The sequence below is a fragment of the Gopherus flavomarginatus genome, chromosome 9 (assembly GCF_025201925.1).
Source record: "Gopherus flavomarginatus isolate rGopFla2 chromosome 9, rGopFla2.mat.asm, whole genome shotgun sequence".
NCBI classification, from domain to species: domain Eukaryota; kingdom Metazoa; phylum Chordata; order Testudines; family Testudinidae; genus Gopherus; species Gopherus flavomarginatus.
The window spans coordinates 29,661,005-29,686,771 of NC_066625.1; the positions used below are offsets into that span (position 1 = coordinate 29,661,005).

The 25,767-nt window shown below is 41.2% G+C and overlaps 1 protein-coding gene across 10 annotated transcripts in view; it reads right to left on the minus strand.

Moving 5' to 3' along the window:
• RBFOX1 (RNA binding fox-1 homolog 1) overlaps positions 1-25,767 on the minus strand; it is a 2,697,109-nt gene that overhangs the window by 2,179,876 nt on the left and 491,466 nt on the right. For all 10 annotated transcript variants that reach the window (XM_050966439.1, XM_050966435.1, XM_050966438.1 and 7 more), the window contains exon 2: positions 24,591-24,650. In XM_050966439.1, the coding sequence (XP_050822396.1) occupies positions 24,591-24,650 (60 nt within the window). The remainder of the gene's footprint in view (positions 1-24,590; positions 24,651-25,767) is intronic.

Consider the following 25,767-nt stretch of genomic DNA (forward strand, 5'->3'; position numbering starts at 1 on the left):
AATTCTTAGATGTGCTGTCCCTTCTCTCTATGCACAGCACCTCCTGCCCAGCCCTAGGCTTCCTTCCCACATACCAAAAACATGAATGCCCCAAAGGAGATGTAATGATCTTCTGTTGAACTTTATCTGAATTTCAACAGCTCTGTTTATTCATATGCTTGTTAGCATTTGAATTTGCAACTGGTCAGTGGCTCACATGTTAATCTACTATGTAGTTGTGTGATGGCCACTGTAGGAAACTTTTAGAGGAAAAGGGTTACGGTTAGGTTAGTCTGGGTAAGCAAATACATGTGCTTAGTAAATTATATAAAATGTAGGCAGTTAAGCAAATATAATAAGGCCTTGGAAAATACTAAGTTCAAAAGCTAGAAAAAAATGTAACATCTAGCAAGGCAAGTTTTGGGAGGAAGCTAAACTTGAAATGTGGTTGATAAGAAAAAAAGGACCTCTAATTATAAAAACTGGTTTTAACAGACAAAGAAAGTTTGTGTTATAATGTGATGAATTAATAGTAACCTCCAAAGTGCCAGTGTTATCTAAAAATATGGACCTATGTGAGGAGATAAAATGCCATGTGCATCTGGCTTCAAGATCCATACATTCCAAATAATCTAAAAAGGGAGAGGCCCAAAGGCCATATTTTGTTTTAGCCAAGGCTGAAAAAAGGGCAACACCAAACAGGCCAAATTCTAGTTCTTTAGCGAAGGTAATAATGGCATCATTTATTTGTTATATCATATAAAGGAGTCAGGCTTGCTAAGGACAGTTATCAGATCCTACCAGATCATGCTGGAGCCAGCCAGTTTGCACGGATTGTCCCTAAGACTGATCTTTTTGTGAGTATCTTCATCAAATACTTATGAATGTTTGTTATTGTGTGCCTGAAATAATTGCTTATTACCTAGGCTTCTAAACTTGTTTAGAGCAATTACACAAATATCATTAGGCCTTCGGATTTCATAAAGGCATTTATGGTTGAATTAGTGTCTCATGATACCTTATAATAATAATAATAATAATTCCAACAGCTGCCCTCTTGGTGACACACCAGGGACCAAACCACAAACCTCCAAAAGCATGAGTTTCTACAGCTTGAGTAAAAGACGCCAGGCTCTGTAACTGGGAGTTGTAACAACTCTCATCCTCTATGGATCAGTTCAGAAGACGATCTGTAACACACACTCACCCGTGTGTTAAATATACATATGAAGCAGAGTCTTGCAAAGTTAGGTAAAATCTTCCTGTTGGATCAGTTCTGGGGATGTTGACTGATATACTGACCTCATTGTGAGCACAATGCATATACGGTAAAGAGAATAGGATACTCTGATGTCAGAGGCAAAGCTGAGAAGACTTTTCCTTTTCTTTGCAGCAATTTATAAATTTGGCATGAAGACCAGAGCACAGTCTGTCAAGGTTTTCTGCAGATTTCTTTTGACTCTAAAGTTCCATGCTATAAATTATATATTAGAAGCTAAATGTTTCTTGGAAAATCAGTTACATGATATTATTCTCCTCCTTCCCAAGAATGCAAAAACTAGCATTGGGCAAGTTGCCAGTGCAGATTTCCACAATGGTGGATTTACCATACGTTTTCCTTCCTGTTATCACCTGTCCCTGATAATATCACAAATTAATACTTTGCTAGGTCACTTAATAACGGTTGTGACTGTTACACCTTGACACCCCAATATTCACCACTGTCATGTAATTAGGATATGTCTTATACAAATTATACCTTGTGAGGTGTCATTCTAAAAGTCTTGATCTGCTAGACAGTAATATCTCATTGGACTGTATGTGCTATTGTTGTGTGTGAAGTTATGAAGTTTAGCTATGTATGTGTGGCTAAAACATGTCCTGAGGTTGAAAACACCCACAAGCAGCCTTTCAGGTATGACAGTAAAAAGGCCAAAAAATGTTAATGGCTTATTGAGGAAATGCACAGAAACAAACAAAGGATTACCCCAGGAACTGTGTACAATAGAAACTTCTCAGAGATAGCACTACACAGAGAGAACTGTTTGACCCAGATCACAGCAAAAGCACTTTCCAGCAAGTGGGGAGAAAATATAAAAAGGAGGAAATTACATTATGGAGGAACCTCACTCTCTCTACAACAACTTACCTGGAAACACCTGAGGAACAAAGACTGAATGGTGGGAAGCAATGGTCTCAAGCTAGAAGTATTTTGAGAACATAAGAATGGCCATACTGCATCAGACCAAAGGACCAACAATGGCCAAAATCAGATGCCCTAGAAGGAGTGAACATAACAGCTAATGATCAAGTGATCTCTCTCCTGCCATCCATCTCCATCCTCTGACAAACAAAGGCTGTGTTTGAAAATCTGGGAAAGCCAAGGCAACTCGTGCCTTAAGAATCTGCCAGCCTGTTTCTCTCTCAGGGTGAGAATTTGCTAATTTATATCTTACCTATCTAGTGTGTTAAACTCAGTTTGCAGTTTTTGTTTTTTTACTAAGGTAATCTGCTTTGATCTGTTTGCTATCTCTTATAATCACTTAAAATTAACCTTTTGTATTTCTTATTTATAACATAACCCAGTGTGTGCAATTCATATCGGGGGGAGGCAAGAAGCAGTGCACATTTCTCTCCACATTGAGGGAGAGGGTGAATTTTTATGTGCTTGTGCTGTGCAAATCTTCCCATACAGTGCAAGACAGTACCATTTGGAGTTTATCTCCCAAAAGGGGTGTGCACATGAGTACTGGGTGATTGCTCTCACACAGAGCTGACTTCAGTCTGTGTCTGTAGCTGGATGTGGCCCTACTGATGTGTGTTGGAAGAGTCTGGAGAGCCTAATTCAGCAAAACAGGGAGAGGGAATCCAGGCAGCTGAAGCAGGAGAGGCTCAGTGAAACCCCAGTACAACAGGTGGCATCCTGGAAGGGGCAGGGGAGGAGAATCCAACCCATCATGGTGATGTTATGCTAATGAGAAAACATACTAGTCCAATGGAAATACATAATTAAAATAAATCCTACCTTTTCTGCATGCTACTGTGTCCAGTTCATAGGTATCTTGCCAGAAGTAGTGATAGAGATGAGGTAATTTCAGGTAGTTCAGAACATTTCCATTCAGATCACAGACTGCAATTCTTCCAGCAATTGTATTTCTCAGCAAAGATCATTATTGGCCATAGTGAACTACTCTGAAGTGCCCTATTCTCTTCTCAATATCTTTTCTGAGTCTCTCTTAATTAAAAGCAATGTATGATATTTGTTATCATCAAATATCAATATTTGGCATGAATTTGTGAAAAGGAGAATGGGGAAAAAAGCAAAGCCATTTTCATAAAGGGCAAACTTTAAGTAAATAGGAATATACTCTTAAGGTAGCCCTGGAGAACAATGAAAAATTGCAGACAGAGAAGAGTGCAGCCCATCCAGATCTTCAGAGAGGATTACTACAGTAGCTCCTAAAAAGAGATGGTGTTTTTTAAGAGGGACACTTGCTAAGGTTCTGTCTATAGTATGTGCTAGTGATGTGATTCCCAGCTCTCGCAGACAAACTTGCACTAGCTCGCATCAGCTAGTGTGCTAAAATAGTAGTGGAGCCGGAGTAGCACAAGCAATGGTGAGTGGTGTGGACTAGCCATGACAAGTACAAACCCACCTGTACCTCATGGGTTCATACTCAGCAAAGGATCAAAAAGCCAAGCACTTCTGACTATATACCTGTAAACTGGGTGTCATCTGAAACTTGAACCATTCTCTTGGTCCTCACATCTTGGCTATGTCTAAATCTTGTCAATTTTTTCTGAATAACAGCTCTCAGACACAGTCTTTTTTATCCAGCCACGCAGATGAAACTCTCCGCCCCTCATCAGTTCATGTTTCATCCTTTTATCTGGCTTTGGAAAATGCAGTCTTGCCCAGTCCTATCTATTCAGAATGCTCCTGCAAAGATAATGTTCCTAGCCTGTTGCTTTGACCATATCACCTGCTCCTCTTTGCATGCATGCATGGCTTCAACCTTCTCTGCCACATCAAACATAAGCAACTTCACTTCACTTTCAAGGCCCTTCAGAGCCTATCCCCACCCCTCTACCATCATTTATTTACTATTGAGATTTCAATCCTTACCCACTATTAGTCCATGATGCCAGTCTCCATCGCCCACTTGTTAATTATTCTAACAGGCACCTTCATACTTTCTCCTATACTGCCACTCATGCTTGGGAGGTACTTCCCATATACACCTGCAAAATTTACTCAGTATTCGCCTTTTAAACCCTCTTTAGACCTCTCCTTCGCTGTGATGCCTAAAGAAAACTTGACAATAGTCAGGCTGTTGGTGTGCAGAGAGTGCTGCCTGTCATGATGACCAAAACTGTCTCATTGTTTCCCTGCATTCCCCCTCGCCCCATCTGTTTATATATTTGGATTGCAAGCCCTTTCGAGGCAGGGACTATCCTTTTTGTTTTGTGTTTGTACAGCACCTAGCACAATGCTGTCCTGGGGCCTCCCAGGTACCACAGTAATACAAATATTAAATAATGCTATAGTTATTCTTCTCATAAGCAAACATCCACCCCACATGACATTAGGCAGTTTCCTTTGCTTGTTTCCCACCTGGTAGTGTGACAGTCTGACAAACACATGTCCCTTTAACATGGGATTTGCCTTTCCCTCTACTGCACCCCACTCTCCATTAGTTGTCCTTGCTCAGCAAAGACCCAGAATTCAGAGGTGCTTTCACATGGGCTGATATCCCAGCTATGTCTCTGCCTCTGCAATTGGCAACTGGCACATTGCTGCTTTCTCTGCAGCCACTTGCTGCCATTGTTCCCTTTGATGTCACTGGCCACTCCTGTGATTCTGAGGTACCACTACTTAGCCCAGCTCTTAGTGATTTCACTGGGTAGCAGAGAACCTCACTGCTAATGCAGCCTGTGTATTCATCTTTCACTGATCTACTCCAAGTCTAAGACGACTTAAGGCCCCTATACTTGCTCATCAGTGATTCACTTTTAGTAATCACATAACAGAAATATTATCAGAGGGGTAGCCGTGTTAGTTTGGATCTGTAAAAGCAGCAAAGAATCCTGTAGCACCTTATAGACTAACAGACGTTTTGGAGCATGAGCTTTCGTGGGTAAATACCCACTTCGTCGGATGCATGTACATTTGACCAGTACATGCATCCGACGAAGTGGGTATTTACCCACGAAAGCTCATGCGCCAAAATGTCTGTTAGTCTATAAGGTGCCACAGGATTCTTTGCTGCTATAACAGAAATAAGGACTCTACATTGAGTTTAGTAAGCTCTATCTTTAGACACTGGAGAAGAGAGGGTCTAGGACTCTAACCACAGTTCATACCACCCCATGGAAACCCCCTCTCTCTTTCATTGAGACTTGGCAACCCTGCCACTGCTTAGCAAGTAAGTTTCAATGTAGGGTGACCCCCTCAATCTGAGCATTTGAAGTACACTTCCAATGCTCTTTACCCACACAATAAGAACAAAAACATTTTATTACCCCTGCATTCAGCTGTAACCCAAAACCAGCCAAAATTGATCACTTTGGCAAGGCAGCTCCATCTGTTCAGCACCTAGGCAGGGTAGGCATGTTTTTGTAAATATAGGCTGCTCTTGAAGTCTTTCCCCCCCGTGTCATAAACAGATAGTTAAGGGTTAATAGAACAGGAGTACTTCATGTCTCTTTTGACTGTAAAGGATTAACAAGATCTGTGACCCTGGCTGTCACCTGACCAGAGGACCAATCAGGGGTCAGGATACTTTCAAATCTTGAGGGAAGGAAGTTTTTGTGTGTGCTGTTAGTTTTTGGTTGTTGTTCTCTCTGGGTTCTGAGAGTGACCAGACATGCAACCAGGTTTCTCTCCAATCTCCCTGATACAGGTTCTTATAGATTCAAAATAGTAAGTACTAGGTGATAAGGCGAGTTAGGCTTATGTTTGTTTTCTTTATTTGCAAAAGTGTATTTGGGTGGAAGGAGTTCAAATGTGTATTTTGCTGAAAGGATTTTAATTTGTACTTGTATACTTAGGCTGGGAGGGTATTCCCAGTGTCTGTAACTGAAAGACCCTGTAACATATTCCATCTTAAATTTACAAAGATAATTTTCACTGTTTGTTCTTTCTTTAATTAAAAGCTTTTCTTGTTTAAGAACCTGATTGTTTTTTTTTTTATTCTAGTGTGAGATCCAAGGGGACTGGGTCTGGATTCACCAGGGAATTGGTAGGGAGAAAGGAGGGAAGGGGGAGAGAGAGGTTAATTTTCTCTCTGTGTCAGGATTACTTTCTCTCTCAGGGAGAGTCTGGGAGGGGGAGAGATAAGGAGGGGGGAAGGTGAATTTTCCTCTCTGTTTTGAAATTCAAGAAGTCTGAATTGCAGTAATCTTCCAGGGTAACCCAGGGAGGGGAAGCCTGGGAGAGGCAACGATGAGGGAAAGGGTTTACTTTCCTTGTGTTAAGATCCAGAGGGACTGGGTCTTGGGGGTCCCCAGGCAAGGTTTTGAGGGGACCAGAGTGTACCAGGCACTGGAATTCCTGGTTGGTGGCAGCGCTACAAGTACTAAGCTGGTAATTGAGCTTAGAGGAATTCATGCTGGCACCCTATCTTTTGGACGCTAAGGTTCAGAGTGGGGAATTATACCATGACACCCTGGTACATCACAAGATGTCTGAGGAGAGCTCATTCAGTCCCTGCTTACAGATATTTTGTTGACTTTTTTTCAGCATCTGAATGGATAGTGCTGAACATCATGTAAACATTAAGCCTTTGATCTTACTCTCTGCTTATTTATATATTGCATAATTTTTTACAGTGCTGACAAATAATCTGACTGGCTTGACACGGATGTGTGATTATGCTTGGTACATTCATTCAAAACTACTGGAATCAATGGGAAGATTTTCATTGTGTCACTGGGACTAGGACAAGGCCATTATAGCTTCCACAAGGGCTGCAGAGCACAATTTAAAATCAAGGGGGTGGGAGGCATACATTTTCCCCACACACACACCTGACCCAACTCTTTCCTTCTCAGGACCCCCAATAGTGTCCTGAACCCCCTGACCCAGGAGCCCAGAAACCTATCCCCTCCAAATTTGAGTCAGAGGAGTGAGTTGTGATAGAGAGGCAGACAGGTCAAATTTCAGTGAGTGTCTTTGTGACCTGACGTGCAGGATCACAGCCCAACATAGATCAGACACAACCAAGACATGGTTAGGCCCCGGTCCGCAGCCTATGTTCCAAACCTCTAGACCAGAACGTCCTGGGCGAAATTCTGCAACTAACCTCAGTGATATTCTCTAATCCCTCAGGTTTCAGAGTAGCAGCTGTGTTAGTCTGTATCCGCAAAAAGAACAGGAGTACCTGTGGCACCTTAGAGACTAACAAATTTATTTCAGCATAAGCTTTTGTGGGCTACAGCTCACTTCTTCAGATGCATAGAATGGAAACTTCTGTCTGTGTGTTCCATTCTATGCATCCGAAGAAGTGGGCTGTAGCCCACGTAAGCTTGTGCTGAAATAAATTTGTTAGTCTCTAAGGTGCCACAAGTACTTCTGTTCTAATCCCTCAGAAAGGGAACACTCTGTTGGAAAGAGCTCCTCACACATATCCATAGGACAACATTGCTTTGTATTCTGAGGTGGACCAGCTTTGAAATTAAACCTACACCAACTACACCATCTCCTTTTTAAACCAGGAGGCACTAGCTGTAATAACCTTAGTCCCAGATTTGGACCTTAGCGTCCAAAATATGGGGGTTAGCATGAAAACCTCCAAGCTTAGTTACCAGCTTGGACCTGGTACCTGCTGCCACCACCCAAAAAATTAGAGTGTTTTGGGGCACTCTGGTCCCTCTGAAAAACCTTCCCTGGGGACCCCAAGACCCAAATCCCTTGAGTCTCACAACCAAGGGAAATAATCCTTTTTCCCTTCCCCCCTCCAGGTGCTCCTGGAGAGATACACCGACACAAGCTCTGTGAAACTACACAGAGGGACTCCCCCTCTCCGTTCCCAATCCTGGAAACAAAAAGTACTTTCCTATTCCCCCAGAGGGAATGCAAAATCAGGCTAGCGATCCAACACACAAATCTCCCCTTGATTTCTTCCTCCCACCAATTCCCTGGTGAGTACAGACTCAATTTCCCTGAAGTAAAGAAAACTCCAACAGGTCTTAAAAGAAAGCTTTATATAAAAAGAAAGAAAAATAAGTACAAATGTTCTCTCTGTATTAAGATGATACAACACAGGGTCAATTGCTTAAAAGAATATTGAATAAACAGCCTTATTCAAAAAGAATACAAATCAAAGCACTCCAGCACTTATATTCATGCAAATACCAAAGAAAAGAAACCATAGAACTTACTATCTGATCTCTTTGTCCTTACACTTGGAAACAGAAGACTAGAAAAAAGAAACTACTTCTCCAAAGCTCAGAGAAAGCAGGCAGCCAGAAAACAAAGACACAGACACTCAATTCCCTCCACCCAAAGTTGAAAAAATCCGGTTTCCTGATTGGTCCTCTGGTCAGGTGCTTCAGGTGAAAGAGACATTAACCCTTAGCTATCTGTTTATGACACTAGCCTTGGCTGAAGAACCATGGCAACTTTTTCTCAGGGCCAGTGTAACCAGTAGGTGAACTAGGCGGCCGCCTAGGGCGCGAAGATTTGGGGGCGCCAAAAAGCAGTGACCCCAATTTCTTTTTACACTATTGCTCCTGGTGGGGGGATGGGCCACTCGCAGCCACGTTAGCACCTACCTCTGTGGGCATCCTCTGCAACCATGGGCCCCACCATCTCCCTCCGCCATGCCCCACATCACTGCCCTCCCGTGCCCCCCCTGTCAGCCCAAAGCAGCCTCCTCCCCGAGCCCCCAGGCTGCCGCATCATACCCTAGCCTGCTCCCTCCGGCTCTGGCAGTCCCAGATCCCCTGCCGCAGCAGCGTCTGCTGCCCAAGGGCTGCTGGTTGCAGGTCAGAGTGGGTGACATCAGCCCAGCTGCAGCTGGCCCTATTGACAGCAATGCAGTGGCAGGAGGGGAAGACAGGGTTTGGAGAAAGGAAGAGGAGACCATGGCCACTATGCCCTGCCAGAGGATACAGGGTTAAAAGCTGCAAAAGTATATCCTTCCTCAGCATGTGCCACCTTCCAAGGCTTTATCCCTATCCATCCCTGCAGCCATGTGGAGCAGGTAAATAGAGCTCCATTTTTGGGGAAACTGAGGCAGAGAACAGAGACATGACTTTCCCAAGGTCACCAGGGAGTCGTTGTCAGAGTCCTGCTTTGAACATAGGAGATCGAGACTCTAGTGCTGCACTGGCTCAGACCATTAGACCAGAGGCCTTCAAGCCCTGAGCTCTGCATCTGCCCACACGAAGTATTAATCTTGGATTCAGGGGCAGCACACTGCAAGTTTTCAGTGAAGAAACACGCCTGTCTCGAGCCCTTATGGCTACAAGGAAAATCTTCCAAAGGTGATGGGCGTCTAACCAACACAGTTCTGTCTGCCTGAGTCTGCAGCCAGCCTGGGACAACAGCGCTAGGAAATGCAGCAGTACCTCTTAAGTCTAATTACGACATCATCAGAGCCAGATTTTCATGTAACATGGGTGATCAGTTGCATGGTGCACTACCACTGCAAGGTGGAAGTTTCGCCTAGGGCACAAAATATCCTTTCACCAGCCCTGCTTTTTCTCCCTTGTAGTTGGAGTTTTATATGGGTTTGAGTGTCACTAGAGTTAATCAAAAGTACAGTAAAATCTCAGTGAGTATGAAACATGATTCAAAGTAGAATTAGATCTCTGAATCTGGTAATTTCTTTTCACAAATAATGTGAATTAAAGCATTTCAGTGTGCACACCTCAAAAATATCTTCCTGCACTGAACTCTCCCTCCTTTTTGACCCAAAAGGTGGCAGCAAGCCATTGAATCTTAATTTACTATGAAAACCACAAGGCTTATATTATAGAAATGAAAAACAGAAATAGCAGAGATGTGTAGGACAATGCAAGGAATACAGCAAGGCCTCAGTTGCAGCTAAATGTCTCACAATCAAATAGTGGGGTAAACCCAGTCCTGAGTTTGTACATGCCAATTCAAATATTCTCCATTCATAGGAAAATCCCTATTTTAGAGGATAGGGTGACCATTCTGTAGGAAAGAAGCATATAAATTGTAACATCTCCTTGATGGGCAAATCCGTGTGTGTGTGTGTGTGTGTGCGCGCGCATTCGACAACCTCTAAACCACAAAGCAAGCACAATGGTTGGTTTAGGCATCTTGTCTCTCCTTCCTCTCAGAGGGAAGGGGGAATTAGTCTGCCAGCAATCCCTCTGACATTGCCTTTCCTCCCTTTCATCCTGTGCAGCTTCCCATCCATGTAATGAAGCCAAGCAGGTTCTACTGCCATAGAGGCATGGGCAGCATTTGCCCCTAAATCCAAAGCCCTCATCCCCAAGCACAGGCTGTATAGCCAGGCAGCACATAGTGGGATTCATGGCAGCCCATAAAGGAAGGAATCCTCCATGCCACCCACAGCACAGTACTGAAGCTTTTAATGTCCACTATTCCATGCCAGGGCTTGCAGACGTTCTGCAGTGCATGTAAACACACTGCAATGTAGGAAAGGACCAACTGATCAGACGTAATGGTGGAGAATGTGATCCCATCCCTTCCTACTCCATTTCTGGCCTCACCTCTAAAGATGCAGTGCACATTGATCCACAGTGATCCCCCAAAGACTGAGATCCACAGCATAGAGGCAGCATAAAGCCCCTCACCCTTGCTGCCTCATCACATGGCCAAATCCTGCCCTACTTCTGCACAGTAGAAACTCCCCTATTTTGTCTCTTGAGAGCTCTGTACCCACAGGGCGGGGTGTAGATTTATCTATCAATTCACAATACTTCATTCTTAACAAACCCCAAGCTCACATGAGCCTGAGGGCAGAGGTGGAGCCTAAGCCCAGAGGTTTTATTCACTATTCAGCCCAACTCCTGTGAGTTTCAGAGGGTGTTCAAGGCTAGTAAGTACTGGTGCTTATGGCCCACTGAAGACACATCCATAAGCGTAGCTTCACACTGAAGAAAATCCTCACTTGAAACTTTTATTTTAGTATCAAAAAAGCTTTCTTTCCCAATATACCTCCACAATCCTACATTATTTTTAATTCCATGTGTATAGTATCTTCTCCAGAAGCAAATCCTGCATTATGGTTGAGAAGATGAAAAGACACCTTCAAAAAGTGCAAACATCAATGGGGTTATTAATTCTGAGACCTGAAGATGACAAATACAACGTCAATATGGTTAAATTTCATTCTGAAACTTCCAGTTAATTTATTCCTTCTGCAAGCTCAGACTGCCTCCCACTTCTTCTCTGATGTCAAAAGCAGCATTGCCATCTCCAAGCATTCACAAATTGTAAGTCAGCTACCCAAAAAACCCTCATGACATTGGTTTAAAAGTACTTGAAATTTTAAAAATACATTTTGGAATCTTTTTATTTGCTCTCTTAGTTTTTGACCCTTTAGGTTTCACCTTCTAAGGCTTTTTTCTGCAGCCATGAAGGATAGAAGCTTACTTTATTTTTTAATATGAAAGCTGAGATTCTTACATAATCATATGACCTCAGGAGCTGGTTCTTTAATAAAAAACACCAAATATCCTAAATTCACAACAAAATTGCCGTAATTGGCAACATTGTAAATGTCCTAAATAAGTATGGCCGGAAAACAAGAATTCTGTTTCAAGAAAGGAAGACAGAAAGACTGAACTGAGGTTTCAAAATTTGTTTTCATTCCACAACAAAACAGAAATGAGACCTTTGGAAAAAACCATAAGAGCACAATCCCCCCCCAGAATAGTCAACAGTCTGGAGTTAGGGCACTCCCCTCGGATATGGGAGACCCAGATTCAAGTCCCTCCTGCTTTAGAACCACAGTATCCCATATCTACCCTAACCACTTTACTACTGGTTATTTTGGGAGTTCTCTTTCTGTCTTGTTTTGACCAGAATTCCATCCTGGTCATGGGAAACCTGGCTAATGAAAAAACAGTTTTGGTTTTGACAAATCTGCAATTTCTGACTAGAAAACTTTTTCTTATAAATTCCCATCCATATTTAGTCCTAAATACCTCAATCCAGCTGCCAAAACTCCACCTTCCCCCCACTGAAAAACGCTACGGTGATGCAATTATCCATTGTCAGTTCAAACATTTCTGACACACTGAAAATATGGGGGCAATATAAATTAAATTTAATTTACTATCTAAATAAATTACACATTTACATGCTACTGTGCTGGCTGCATTATTTATTGTGATATTTAATTCTATTCTTTATATTTATATTTTATTGATATGGAAACTGCTGCAAAATATGCAGACTGCTTCATCTGAGTGCAGCCCAATCTAGGGGGCTTTGCGGCAAAATTAAAATCCAGTTTACTGGGGATACAAAGGATATGTCTACTCTGCAATGTAAGCCCAAGATTAGTAGAACTGAAGTTAGCAGACCCTGGGTTTGTTAACTCAGGGCTTGAGCATCTACACTCATTTGTAACCCAAGATTAGAAATTGTTTATCCCTGGGTTCCAACCTGGAACTGCAGCATATACATTTCATACGCAGGTCCAAGTCCAACCACTGTATCTCAGACTTCCTAGCACACACTTAAAATATGGCTGCTCTAGCCCTTTGTTCATGGTGGAGTGTGGGAAAACTTGACTGTCCCGAGGACAAAGAAAGTTGGCCTGTGGGATTGTGAAATACTTTTGGTGGGCTCCTGGAGCATGATTCCAGGAGGACAGCATCAGCCCTGAAAAGCACCAGGGATTGGATCCTGGGTCCTAGCTTGACTCAGGCTTAGATGTTGGACACCCATGGGTTCTGGAACCCTAGGTTATTACAATGTGTATGTAGATGAAAGGGAGGTAGGTTTGAGCCGGAGTTTGAACCCTAGCCTCAAATTGCAGTGTAGACAAACCCAAACAGTTTTACCTACTATTGGGCACTGCAGGCATGTGGACTCACCCTCTGTGGTGCCTCCTGCTGCTCTCTCAGGGAATTAGATCATCCAACTTCCGGAGCGCCCCCTGCAGGCCAGAAATCCGCCTTACTGCTCGTTCCCCCGTGTCCCTTCCAGGACTCCGGTGCCCCTTTCTCTGAGGTGCTGCCCCTCTGACAGTAACCCCTTGGTCTCAGGGGAACCTCCATCCCCTATCCATACCTTGCCTCAGTGTAAGGCTACTGCCAGTCACCAACTAGCCCCCGTTCCCTGAGGCAGACTGCAGGGTATGCTACACATCACTGGCAAGTGGGGGTTGGACTTGCTGCCTTTACTTACCCCTGGGCTGCCCTCTGCAACCCCCCAGTACCTATTAGCTTATGCTAGGCCACAGCCTGGGCTTTCCAGGCTGGAGCTCCTTGGCTCATCTGCCTTTCCCCAGCCCTGCTCCATTCAGGTGCCCTGTCTCTAGCTTCCTGCAGCCAGGCCCATCTCCCTCTACAGCTAGAGAGAGACTGTGTGCCTTTACTCCTGACTTAAGCCTTTATAGAGCCAGCTGGGCCCTGATTGGGGCATAGCCCCCAGCTGAGGCTGTTTCCTCCAATCAGCCTCGCTGCTTTCCTCATCCCACGGCCCTCTTCCAGGGCTGTTTTAAACCCCTCAGGGCAGGAGCGGGTAACCACCCCGCTACAGGCACCTAAGGAAACAAGCATAGTATAATGTACATGGCAGGAGTCTATACAAATTTAGTTTCATGGGCAAGTTTCAAATAAGATAGTAGTGGCTTGTAAGTAGGATTCATGCTCATTCTTTCTGCATATTCCTATTCACAGGAAAGTAACTTGGTAAAAGATAAGTTAATGTTCTAAAGCTACTCATGCAGACTTTCAAAATTAAGGACTGACTTGTCAGAAATAGGACACCTGCCATTTAAAATATTATATATAATTTCTTATTTGCACCATGAATAAATAAAATTCATTGATTATATGACAAACTTTGGCAATACAGAAAAGGTTATTTTAGAAGGTACACATTTCTCAGGCTAATAAAAACCACTTACATTATTTAAAGGGAAATCTATTAAACAGCTAGAAAATTCAGCATTCATATAATTCTAGGAACTTGATTCAGCACAAGGTAACTCCAGTTTTATACCAGTATAACTCCATTCACTTCAACAAAGCCACAGCAGTGTAACACTGGAGTAACAGAGTAGGGAATTTAACTTCTCTAAGTTTCAAATTTGTTATATTTGCACATACTATCTGTCATTAACAGCAGGCAACAGCAGCCCATAATAAAAAAAATATCCAGAAAAGCTGTTCATATTCTGGAATTGAAGTCTTACTGAATCATTCATCCTCAGATCTATTTGAATTCTCTCAAGCTCCCTTTTTTAGTACTAGATTGTTCTATAAGCAATAATTTGGTGTATTTGAGAAACATATGCATTCCTTCTCATCAGTCACAACACACAACTTTACAGACAACAATACAGATAGTGTAATTCACAGAGAGATAAACTCAGTTCTTAACTTCATTATTTTTTATGCCACAACTGTGTGGCACTAAAAACCCAAGCAATATATTAATTCTTCTCCATCCTCTCCCTTCAATAGCTCAAACAGTGCTACCAAAATTGCCTGCATAATTCTCTTTGTCCAAAACAGGCACAAAAGTAATAATTAAAGTTCCATAAATTATTGATGAGTCAAGCAAGGCAATTGGAATCCTGTTTTTAAAATGGTACTCTGACAAATGTAAGCATTTGAAGAGTAACAGGTTCTTGTAACACAAGCTCCAACAAAGAAGATTTAATCACAAGAACCAGACTAAAAAATTTCAGGTAAATCTGTTACCAAGAAATAGGCGGAACAGCCTTAACATTATTCTGCATGGTCTTAATTATTCAGTGGAGTAATGCAACTTCTTTTACAGTGACATCAGTAAGCATTTTTAAATGCACAGCTCAGGTCATTTTCTGCTCCAAATAATACATTCTTCCACAAATGAAATCTTATTCCTCAAATCATTAGTTTTCAAAAGACATGAACTTAAATTGGATTCTAAGAAATTAAAACAGAGATGGAAGCTTTTGTATAACCACAAACACTCTTTTAATGTTATTTTAGACCTACTCTTTAAGAGACTCTGACAAAGGCTCTGATAACTTCACCGTAGCTATTGAAGCATTGAAAGAAGCTGCAGCTAACAGAGGACATATACAGGTAGGAAGACCCAGGGAACACCTTCTTTTAACTCAATCTCCTGTTGTTGAAATCAGGAAAAGAGCTGGTGTTATCGCTAAATAGCTAATAATAATTAAATTATGAAACAAAATGTTGTTTGAAACTAAAACCTGAACTTTTTCAAATGGGACATTCTGACATTTTCAAAATTCACCTTTCTTCCAATTTTTTTACAAAATGATAAGTTTGTTAAACTGACCCTTTCTCAAACTGTTGCAGTTCCAACGAATCTGCATTTTCTGATGCTAAAGATATCATCGAAAATTTCCCAACCAGCTCTACTGATTAACAAATAATCAATAGGCACCAAAATATCCCCTAATCAACACCCTAAAGCAATCAGAAGTCTGGGAGGAAAAGTACAATTCTGTTCCTCAAAACATGCAAGCACAAAACTAAAGCAGTGACTTCCTTAACTTAGAATCTGATCTTGCAAATATTTTATGGTGATCTTCACTCGCAAGAGCAGCAGCAAGAGCCAGGGGTATTAGTAATACCTCTCAGCTTGTCAAGAATCAAATGCCAACTATAGACCCTAATGTGTGCTTCCCAGAAACTGAAAATCCTCTTGGATTTCTTGCTTTGATGCAAGTCACTCTTTCTATAACCTCAGTTTCATGGTTCTTCCTGTGATGTAAGTAATTTTCAATAATGAAAGCAGGGGCACACAAATTTGAGTGGAAGGAGGGCAATGTTGGGACTCAGTGAGTGACATCTCTCAAAATGAGGTACATCTGGATATTAACTTATCACCTCGAGGCCTCAACCACAATCAGGGTCACATTGTGCTAGGCAGTGTACAAACACAGCAAGTGAGAGTCTTTGCATCTAAATAGATAACAAGGAAAAAGGAGGCGCTGTTATCTCTGTTTTACTAAAGATACTGAGGCAGAAAAGATTAGCGGTTGTATTCACAAGGACTTAGGCACCTAACTGGCATCTTAGGCACCTAAATTCCACTGGGATTCACAAAACCCCTGTTCAGAAGCCCCCAAGCCCTGTAAGTGCCTAGAATGGTTTGTCATCTACACGTTTGCAGTAGGAGTTCCCTAAGAACCTATATTTATGCCTTTAAGCATACACACAGTGCAGTCCCACACCAGGCATCATGACATCTAAGTCCCAGAGTGATGCACAAACCAGGAGAAGATAGGCATTCCTCTGCCTAACTCACCTGCAGGGCCCGATTGGGTAAGCATATTCAGATCTCATCTACTGGATTAGGACCCTTTAGAGAAGCTTACACAAAATGAGAGGAAGGAGTGGATCAACTCCCTCATAACTTATAGCCCAGTGGTTAGGATACTAACATGGGATGGGGGGAGATGCTGATTAAGAACATAAGAACGGCCGTACCGGGTCAGACCAAAGGTCCATCTAACCCAGTATCTGTCTACCGACAGTGGCCAATGCCAGGTGCCCCAGAGGGAGTGAACCTAACAGGAAATGATCAAGTGATCTCTCTCCTGCCATCCATCTCTGTCCTCTGACAAATAGAGGCTAGGGACACCATTCCTTACCCATCCTGGCTAATAGCCATTTATAGACTTAACCATCATGAATTTATTCAGTTCTCTTTTAAACGCTGTTATAGTCCTAGCCTTCACAACCTCCTCAGGTAAGGAGTTCCACAAGTTGACTATGTGCTGTGTGAAGAAAAACTTCCTTTTATTTATTTTAAACCTGCTGCCTATTAATTTCATTTGGTGACCCCTAGTTCTTTTATTATGGGAATAAGTAAATAACTTTTCCTTATTCACTTTCTCCACATCACTCATGATTTTATATACCTCTATCATATCGCTCCTTAGTCTCCTCTTTTCCAAGCTGAAGAGTCCTAGCTTCTTTAATCTCTCCTCATATGGGACCCTCTCCAAACCCCTAATCATTTTAGTTGCCCTTTTCTGAACCTTTTCTAGTGCCAGTATATCTTTTTTGAGGTGAGGAGACCACATCTGTACACAGTATTTGAGATGTGGGCGTACCATGGATTTATATAAGGGCAATAATATATTCTCTGTCTTATTCTCTATCCCCTTTTTCATGATTTCTAACATCCTGTTTGCTTTTTTGACCACCTCTGCACACTGCGTGGACATCTTCAGAGAACTATCCATGATGACTCCAAGATCTTTTTCCTGACTCGTAGCTAAATTAGCCCCCATCATATTGTATGTATAGTTGGGGTTATTTTTTCCAATGTGCATTACTTTACATTTATCCACATTAAATTTCATTTGCCATTTTGTTGCCCAATCACTTAGTTTTGTGAGATCTTTTTGAAGTTCTTCACAGTCTGCGTTGGTCTTAACTATCTTGAGCAGTTTAGTATCATCTGCAAACTTTGCCACCTCACTGTTTACCCCTTTCTCCAGATAATTTATGAATAAATTGAATAGGATTGGTCCTAGGATTCAAGAAGGGTCAGCTCTACCATTTTTGCTGCCACCCGAACTGCCGAAGCAAGAATGGGTCGCCCCAAGAATGGATGGAATGCCACCCCTCAATACGTGCTGCCCCAGGCACGTGCTTCCACCACTGGTGCCAGCCCTGTGTTCAAGTCCCCTTTCTAACTGAGGGGGAAGAAGGGATTTGAACTAGGATTTTCCACATCTCAAGTGAGTGCCGTAGCCACTGGGCTACAGGATGTTCAAATGTGGGGCTCCTGTTACGCTATTCCACTGTGAATAAAAAATATATAAAAAGTCAATAGAGCAGGGCATAGGCTCAGCTGGCATAGGCACCTACTGCCAAGAGAGGGTTCACAGCTGAGAATCCCAAGCGTAGGTAGATGCCTCCATGCAGCCCAGTCTTCGGCTCCTATCTCCAAGAGAGGGGCAGGGCTTAGCACATCCCTTCAGCTTGGCACCTCCCATTGGCTAGGTTTGGTAAAAGTCACCTAATGTTCTGGCTTTTGAGAATGGCATTCTGAGATTCCTCTCTCCCCACATTCATTGTACAGGAGCTAAGGTGCATAACACAAACTTTGTGAATCTCAGTGATTTTCTCGGAACCTAAAAGATAGGCATTGTGATACTGGGAGTCACCATGTCTGAGTTTCCCTGGGAATCTTGCCCTGAGTGACTTGACCAAGGTCACACAGGAAGTCTGTAGCAGAGCTGGGAATTTAACCCAGGTCTCATGAAACCTAATGCAAACTTAATCTCAAGACCACCCTCCCTCTTACCATTGTACACTGGAATGACACTTTAATAAGAGGTGCCCTTCAGATTCCTAAAGGATAATTGTTTCTCCTGTGTCTCAGTGATCTCCAGCTATGGTAGGGCACGTGAGCTGCTTGAAAATGTTTATAGGACAAGTTCAATAATGAAGCAACCATGTCTGAGTATTTTTTATATACCATTGGAGCCAAGGACTATAAAGTCTCTAATAAAGCAGCTGACTGCTATAAAACTCTCATTTTTGGAGGGGATTACTACTATTATAACATGTATTTGATACTGCCTAATAGGTTTTTAAACTGGAACAGCTGCACAGCAATATCTTTTCCTTGATGGTTAGCAACCATTTTCCCCACGGATCAGAATGCAAGAATGTGTCATTTCATGTTTGGAATTTCCTGTAGTAACAACTGTATTAGAGTAGCGTTCTGTGTTATGCAAATTAGAGTAGATTGTTGCTGCTGTTTCACAACCAACTGGCTCACACTGTAGCTCTATGAATTCATGATCTGTTGTAATTCACCTCAAGCATTGTGTAAAATATGAATCTATGTATCACAATTTGATAAACAGGAAATGATGAAGGATGAAATAGGGTACATTGTTTACAGTAGAACATATAAAGCTTGATTCAGAGGTGCTGAGCACCTGCAGCTCCTGCTGACTTCAAATAGAGTTGCAGGCAATTAGCATCTTTCAAAATCATACTCATAGTGTATTCATCATTTTAATATAAACTTATTTTATGGAACACTCATTTCCCAGCAGATATGCAATTTTGTGTAAAATAGTTTAGTAAATGGTAAGTGCCTTATAAATAAAGAAGACATACATGCTCATTTCTGTCCTTTAAATCAATGCATGGTAATTCCTCTCAATCCTATTCAGTGTAATTTTCAAATAAATAATATGAGCACCTACTCCAAGTATTCTGGAATTATATGACATTCACCAACCTCTTCTCTCTTCTCCGTGTACTTCCCCTCACTTAGTTAAAATTTTATATTGTAATGATGCATCTATCATTTTTATACTGATGAGGCATATTGTAAGAACTGCACAAATAGAGGAATCATTTTTCTACTACTATTTATTCAAATTTATGTATGATCATTTTTGTAATGATTTCATAAGCCGCTTTTTTTTGCACATATTCGCTCACATGCTTCACATTTTTGCCAAAAGCAAATTTATACACATGATTTTAAATGTCAGAAATACTTGATTTGCAAATTCTACAATCAAACTACTGAAGATTTGTGCTGCATTGATTTAGTTATATTAAATCAATCAATCAGGAAGAATACCTCATTACATAAACACCATACCATAAATTGTGAACATTCAGAATTTACAGCGATAATCCATAAACCAAGAATTATGACTTGATTATATTTGGGAATCAATTAATTTGGGAATTTTGGGATCCCTTCACAGATTGTTAGCAAACAGGAAAAAATAACTGAAAATCAACAGATTATTCATTGTCAATTCTTGCTTAGCTTTACCAAAGAGATCTAGCTCTTTTAAAGTTTTCACTCATCTATTTCTGAATCCTCCCTGCACTTATGTTTAAAACATCAACACTGAGCACCACCTTTGCTTTAATCATTTATACCATAAATATAAGTACACTTCTTCTTAGCAAGGAAAGTGCCCTAACTCACTTCTCTAGTGTTCCCCTCCCTCTCCTCAACTCAGTCCTACTTTCACTTCTCAGCTCTGAACTTCAAGTCATCCTCAAACTTTTTGCATAGATTGGATATTTATCCATAACACACAGTACAGAACTACAAGATAATGCAAGAGCAGTGATTCAAGCAATGACAAAAGTACCAATTTCACTAAAGGCTAGACTGAAATTGAGTTGAACCAAATGATAGACAACACTACCATTTTCATCTCACTTTACTACACTCTGCAAATCCTGCCTACTATCACCTCTGCAACAGTGGTCGCATCTACCATTAGCTTGACACTCACTCTGATGATCTCTCCTTCATGCATTTGTCACTTCATGCCTTGATTACTGCAACTCCCTCCTTTTATGGCCTCGCAAAATCATCCATATCCAAACTCCTGTGTGTTCAGAATACTGCAGAACAGCTTCTCCCTGTTACATGCAAACACTATAATATAATCCCTGTCACAAGAAAATGAATTACTGATGAGTTTCTCCATATCTAATAAAAATTTGGAATTACTAAGGTAATAAAAAAAATGAGTCTGTATGCCATTTAAATGAACCCTCAGTCCAACTCATTTTCTTCCTGAAAATATGTATTAAACTCTCAGGTAAAAGTAAGTTTTTTTTTTTTTTATTGAGAACACTGACTTATTGATCTATCTCCTTTGCCTGCTTTTCCCTTGCCGCTGAAATATTCTGGTAACAATCAGAAAATCTGAGCCCGTTTCTTAGACCTTGACTCCCCACCCCTTTTTTTTTTTAATCAAGTCAATTTACTACTAGTGAAATGTACTAGACTGACAGCACTGGAAATTGAAACTCTCTAACAGAGAGGTAGTTCAGTCTCCATGCTCATTCAGTCTTTGGCTTCTGATGAAACTGGAAAGAAGGGTGCCAATTAATTCCAGATGAGGTGCTGGCTTTTTGTAATGTGCATAGCTGTCCACTGGAAAATGGACTGAGTTCATGGACTCATTTCACATAATTTGGTTAATAGCTATGTGGTAATTATCTTTCGATCCTTATCCAACCTAGATTGTGCTTGAAACGAAAACCTATAGGTGAAAGACTTCACATTTGGTATCACTTTTTGAGCTATTCATTCTCCTTCAGGGAAATACAAAGTTATGCAAACATTCTGCCTAGCTCTGCAAAAACTTGTGTGTGAGAGTAACTTTCTCGTGAGAATAATTTCATTGAATTCAATGAGACTATTCATAGTAATAAGTGTTTGCAGGGATATGCCCAACACTTTGCACAGTTAATAGTATTATTATAAAAGCAGCAAAGAATCCTGTGGCACCTTATAGACTAACAGACGTTTTGGAGCATGAGCTTTCGTGGGTGAATACCCACTTCCTCAGATGCATCTGAGGAAGTGGGTATTCACCCACGAAAGCTCATGCTCCAAAACGTCTGTTAGTCTATAAGGTGCCACAGGATTCTTTGCTGCTTTTACAGATCCAGACTAACACGGCTACCCCTCTGATAGTATTATTATGTAACATACAAGGTGTCTAGCATCTTTTTAGTTGCACATACATGAATCAGGCACTCAGGATATAATGCTCAGAATAAGACCTCTAAATATTTCAGAAGGCAAAGCACATAGTACAGCACTTGAGGAGCAAGTAAAAACACCAGTACCATCCTAATAAGTCAACCCAGTGATCCATATACAGCAGTATCATATAACTAACAATAGCCAATACCAAATGTTTCTGATGAAAGTATGAACCCTCACAGTGAATCATTTCTTTCCATACTATGTTATTGGGACAAATTTCTTCCTGACCCAATCTGCTATATCAGCATCTGCCCTGAAGCATGACAGCTGATAATTATCTATCCTTCCTTGTCTATACAGATCTTATAAACATGTGCTCAGGTAAGTAGTGTTTATTGACATGAATAATTCCATTCATTTCCATCACATGGGCAAGAGTTTGCAGGATCCGGTCATTCAGTTTCTTTTCCACAAAGATTTGTGCCTCACACAAGTCCATTTTTAAATGGAGGATACAGCTCTCCTGGATAATACAGAAATTTGATAGTCAACTACCTAAAATGTTTGTTGCATGCAACTGGATACCCAATTGCCTAGCATCTCTCAGTTCCCCATATCCACTGTGAAATTAGACATTGCCATGGCACACTGGTGTGTCTTAATTATTGTACAGAGAAATCAACTAACTTAGTAATAGCTGATTGCAATTTTCTATATTATGAGGAAGCTTCCCTGTGGTGTCCAGATTCTATTAGACACAAGACAAGACAGTATCAGAGCTATTAGGAAAACCATTAAGACTCCCTCATTCTTGGCCCTTGACCCAGTTATTGTACACATTAGAGCAGGCTGACCATGCTCTAAATTGTATCTGCAGTTCTCAAGGACCCCAGATGGAAATAAATGAAGCATGCTCCCATAACCAAAACACACCTCCCCACCCCTAGCATGACTCATATGTGGTGCTGATGCAGGCATAGGAGACTGCTCCTTCAGATTCTGCATCTTCTGGGGCCTCCTTCCCACTGGGAAAATTCCCAGCAGATTAATTGTAAGAGATTTATACTCCCCTTGTGCTGCTCAGGTCACACACACACACATACACACACACACACACACACACGTTTTATAAAACGTTGTGTAAATTACATACTTTTACCATTATGGGATCATATTTAAAAGTGTGAAATCTATTCTGCCATTGTTGCTTTCTGCAACTACAGAGTCAGCAGAATTAAACCCAGAGGTTAGCATACTGATGTTTGGTTTAGAGGGATTTTTTTTGCTGAATACTGTTCATCCAGTGCCCTCAGTATGCTATGTAGAAGGTCCACAGGAAGAAAGACTCACACATTCAAGTTCCAAACTAAATAAAATAAATATTGAAAAAATCAGCAACTCACTTTAGCCAGTTAAGAAAATGCACGCACAAGTTCCTGCTCCAGTATGATTTCAGATCTGATTTGAAAATGAGCTAACTGGCATGTGAGTGACATTTCCCCCACAGATATGGACTGCAATATAGTAGTTTCCTCCTGAGTCAAGATTCCAGCCTGTCTTACAGTGCTGTGAATCCGGAATAACTCCCCCAGATCCAATGGAGCTATGTTGTATTTTACACCAGTATGACTCAGATCAGAGCATAGCCCCAAGTGTCTAGCACAGACATTCTTACAAAACGTTAACACAAATATTCCGTGATAGGTCACTAAACATTACATAGGTATGACATTGGGATAGTACATCTTTAGAAGTTCTAGTTAGAAAAGTCTGTAATGGCAGCATTGAAGTGTCACTGTTAATCTGTGTCAGTTGTCTTTATTCTGCAAATCACTTGACAGAGTAGTACAAATACCTCTGTAACATGTTCACCCATTTCTGGCTAAGTGGGGCTTTGAGAGAATACATCACTTCCAGAAATGAGTATGTCATTTCCTGAACTGAGCCTTTCTTCAAATATTAAGTCATTATATTATGGAACTAATGAGTCAACCTACTTGACATCCCAGAACTTTGAGGAAGATGGGTAGTGTCTGATAATCTAGTGGTTTGGTGTTCACATTTTTAGAAGAAAATCAGGTATCTCTACAATTATTCACACCTAACACTTTTTTCTGCTTCATCCGTTACCAAGCTTAGATGATTTTATACATATACACACACACATGAAGAAGCCACTGAAATCAGAGACATTTTACTGTATATGATCTGCACAGGTATAACAAAATATTAATCTCCTTACCATGTGACTTGACTGTTCTCTTGCAGGTATTATGTCTGTGTTACTATTCATGCACCTTTGTTAAACCGGATTTAGTAACTAAGACTAATGGCTCACTCTGCCTCAAAAGGCACAGCCATGCACATTTGGTGCAGTGGGAATCTCACCAGGACACACAATCATTCATGGGGATCTGAGGGAGCACAGCTACTCTATCACCATATTGGAAAGGGTAGCATGTTCTTCTTTATGAGCCTGGCCAACTCTCATGGCTGGTGGTAAAACTACCTAGCTGGACCTCTTCCTTACCCCTGGGCTCACCTCTTTATGGTGGAGATGCCACTAGTCAGGAGCAATCCTCGGCATTCAAGAAACTGCAAGGCCACTGTTATACACAACTTCTCTCCCTTTCCCCAGGAGTCAGACACTGCCTTACCCTAAATCAGTCTGCTGATACAATGCAAGCACTAACATAGAAGATGGATTTGCTGGATCGCTAATGAACTCAGATTTCAATGATTCAAGTCAACTTTCCTCTGTTTGGTGAGCAGGTCAGAAGTTGTTAATACTATATATTCAAGTATTTGAGAACAATTAGCAAACTCAAACACAGTTACTTCAAGAGCAGTAGGATCTGTCTCAGGTAAAATCGCTTCCAGTGATTGATGGCTGAAGCACTGTAGAGAAGAATGCAAACACTGTTACAGAAGGCAATCTGTACAGCAAAATGCTTTTACTTACTGGACCTTGAGGACTGTTCCTGGCACTGGAAGCCAAAGCCATACCGTCAGATTTATAGTCCTGAAAAGAGGGAAGGAGGGAAAGAGATTAAACAGAATATTTTGTACTTTACATAACAGGAATTAAAATCAGCAAAAAGTACATTGCAAAGCAGAGCTCAGAACTATGCTCAGAGAAGAGGCTATTGATAAATACTATTAATTTCAGTTATAGCCATACCTATTCATTTTAGGTACTTGTATGGTTCACATTACCTTACTATCTCAGTGCCTTTTAAAAAAAATATAGCTATCTTCACAAATTCTCTGTGAGGCAAGCAGTATCACTATCTGCATTATATAGATGGGGAACAGAGAGACTAAGTGATTTGCCCAAGGTCTGTGGCAGACCAAGGAACTGAACCACGGTTTCCTGAATCCCAGGCTAGTAACAAAATCATACCACCCTTTTTATCATATGATGTATTGATATAGTGTTATGTTAGTACTAAAACCTGTATGAATTTTGTATTCATAATTAACTCATAACTCAAAGTTTGCACTTAAATTAGTTGAAAGAATATGTGCAAACGAATTTGTTTTACTTATGATGCGGAACACAGTGTGTGACCATAAAAGTAAAATAAAATACTCTCAATCCTTATATTTATTCCAAGTTGAGGAATCATGTCTCATCCCACTGAAAACGGTTCAGAACAAAAATACCTCCACATCACTATCTTCAGGACACAGTGACTTCTTTTTTTAAACTTTACACAAAAAGTACTAATTTTTCCACCTGTTCTGAGTTGTAACTTACTCGTTTTTCACCTACTCACAAATTATACCAGAGTCCCTCTATGCCTCATTAGATACCATCTGACCCATTTCCACTCCCTGTTGTATATAATTTCTGAATTTGCCTTACTAGAGTCAACGCTCTAGTGCTGTGCTGCTAGAAGAGACAAGTACAACAAGAAAAGCAACTAACAGGAAGGTCAAAAGGTGTAACTTAATGCAAGTGAATAATTCAACATGTGAACTGATGGGGATGTGTAACCCACACACCTTCAGGGTGTGTTTTTCTGTCCCATCTAGTGGCATTAAGATCACTCAGAGAGAGGGAGATCAATGAGTTTGCTCTACAACCTTAGCTAAGAAGCAGTTGGCTTTTAGCTCACGTGGTAGAGGTTCATGTA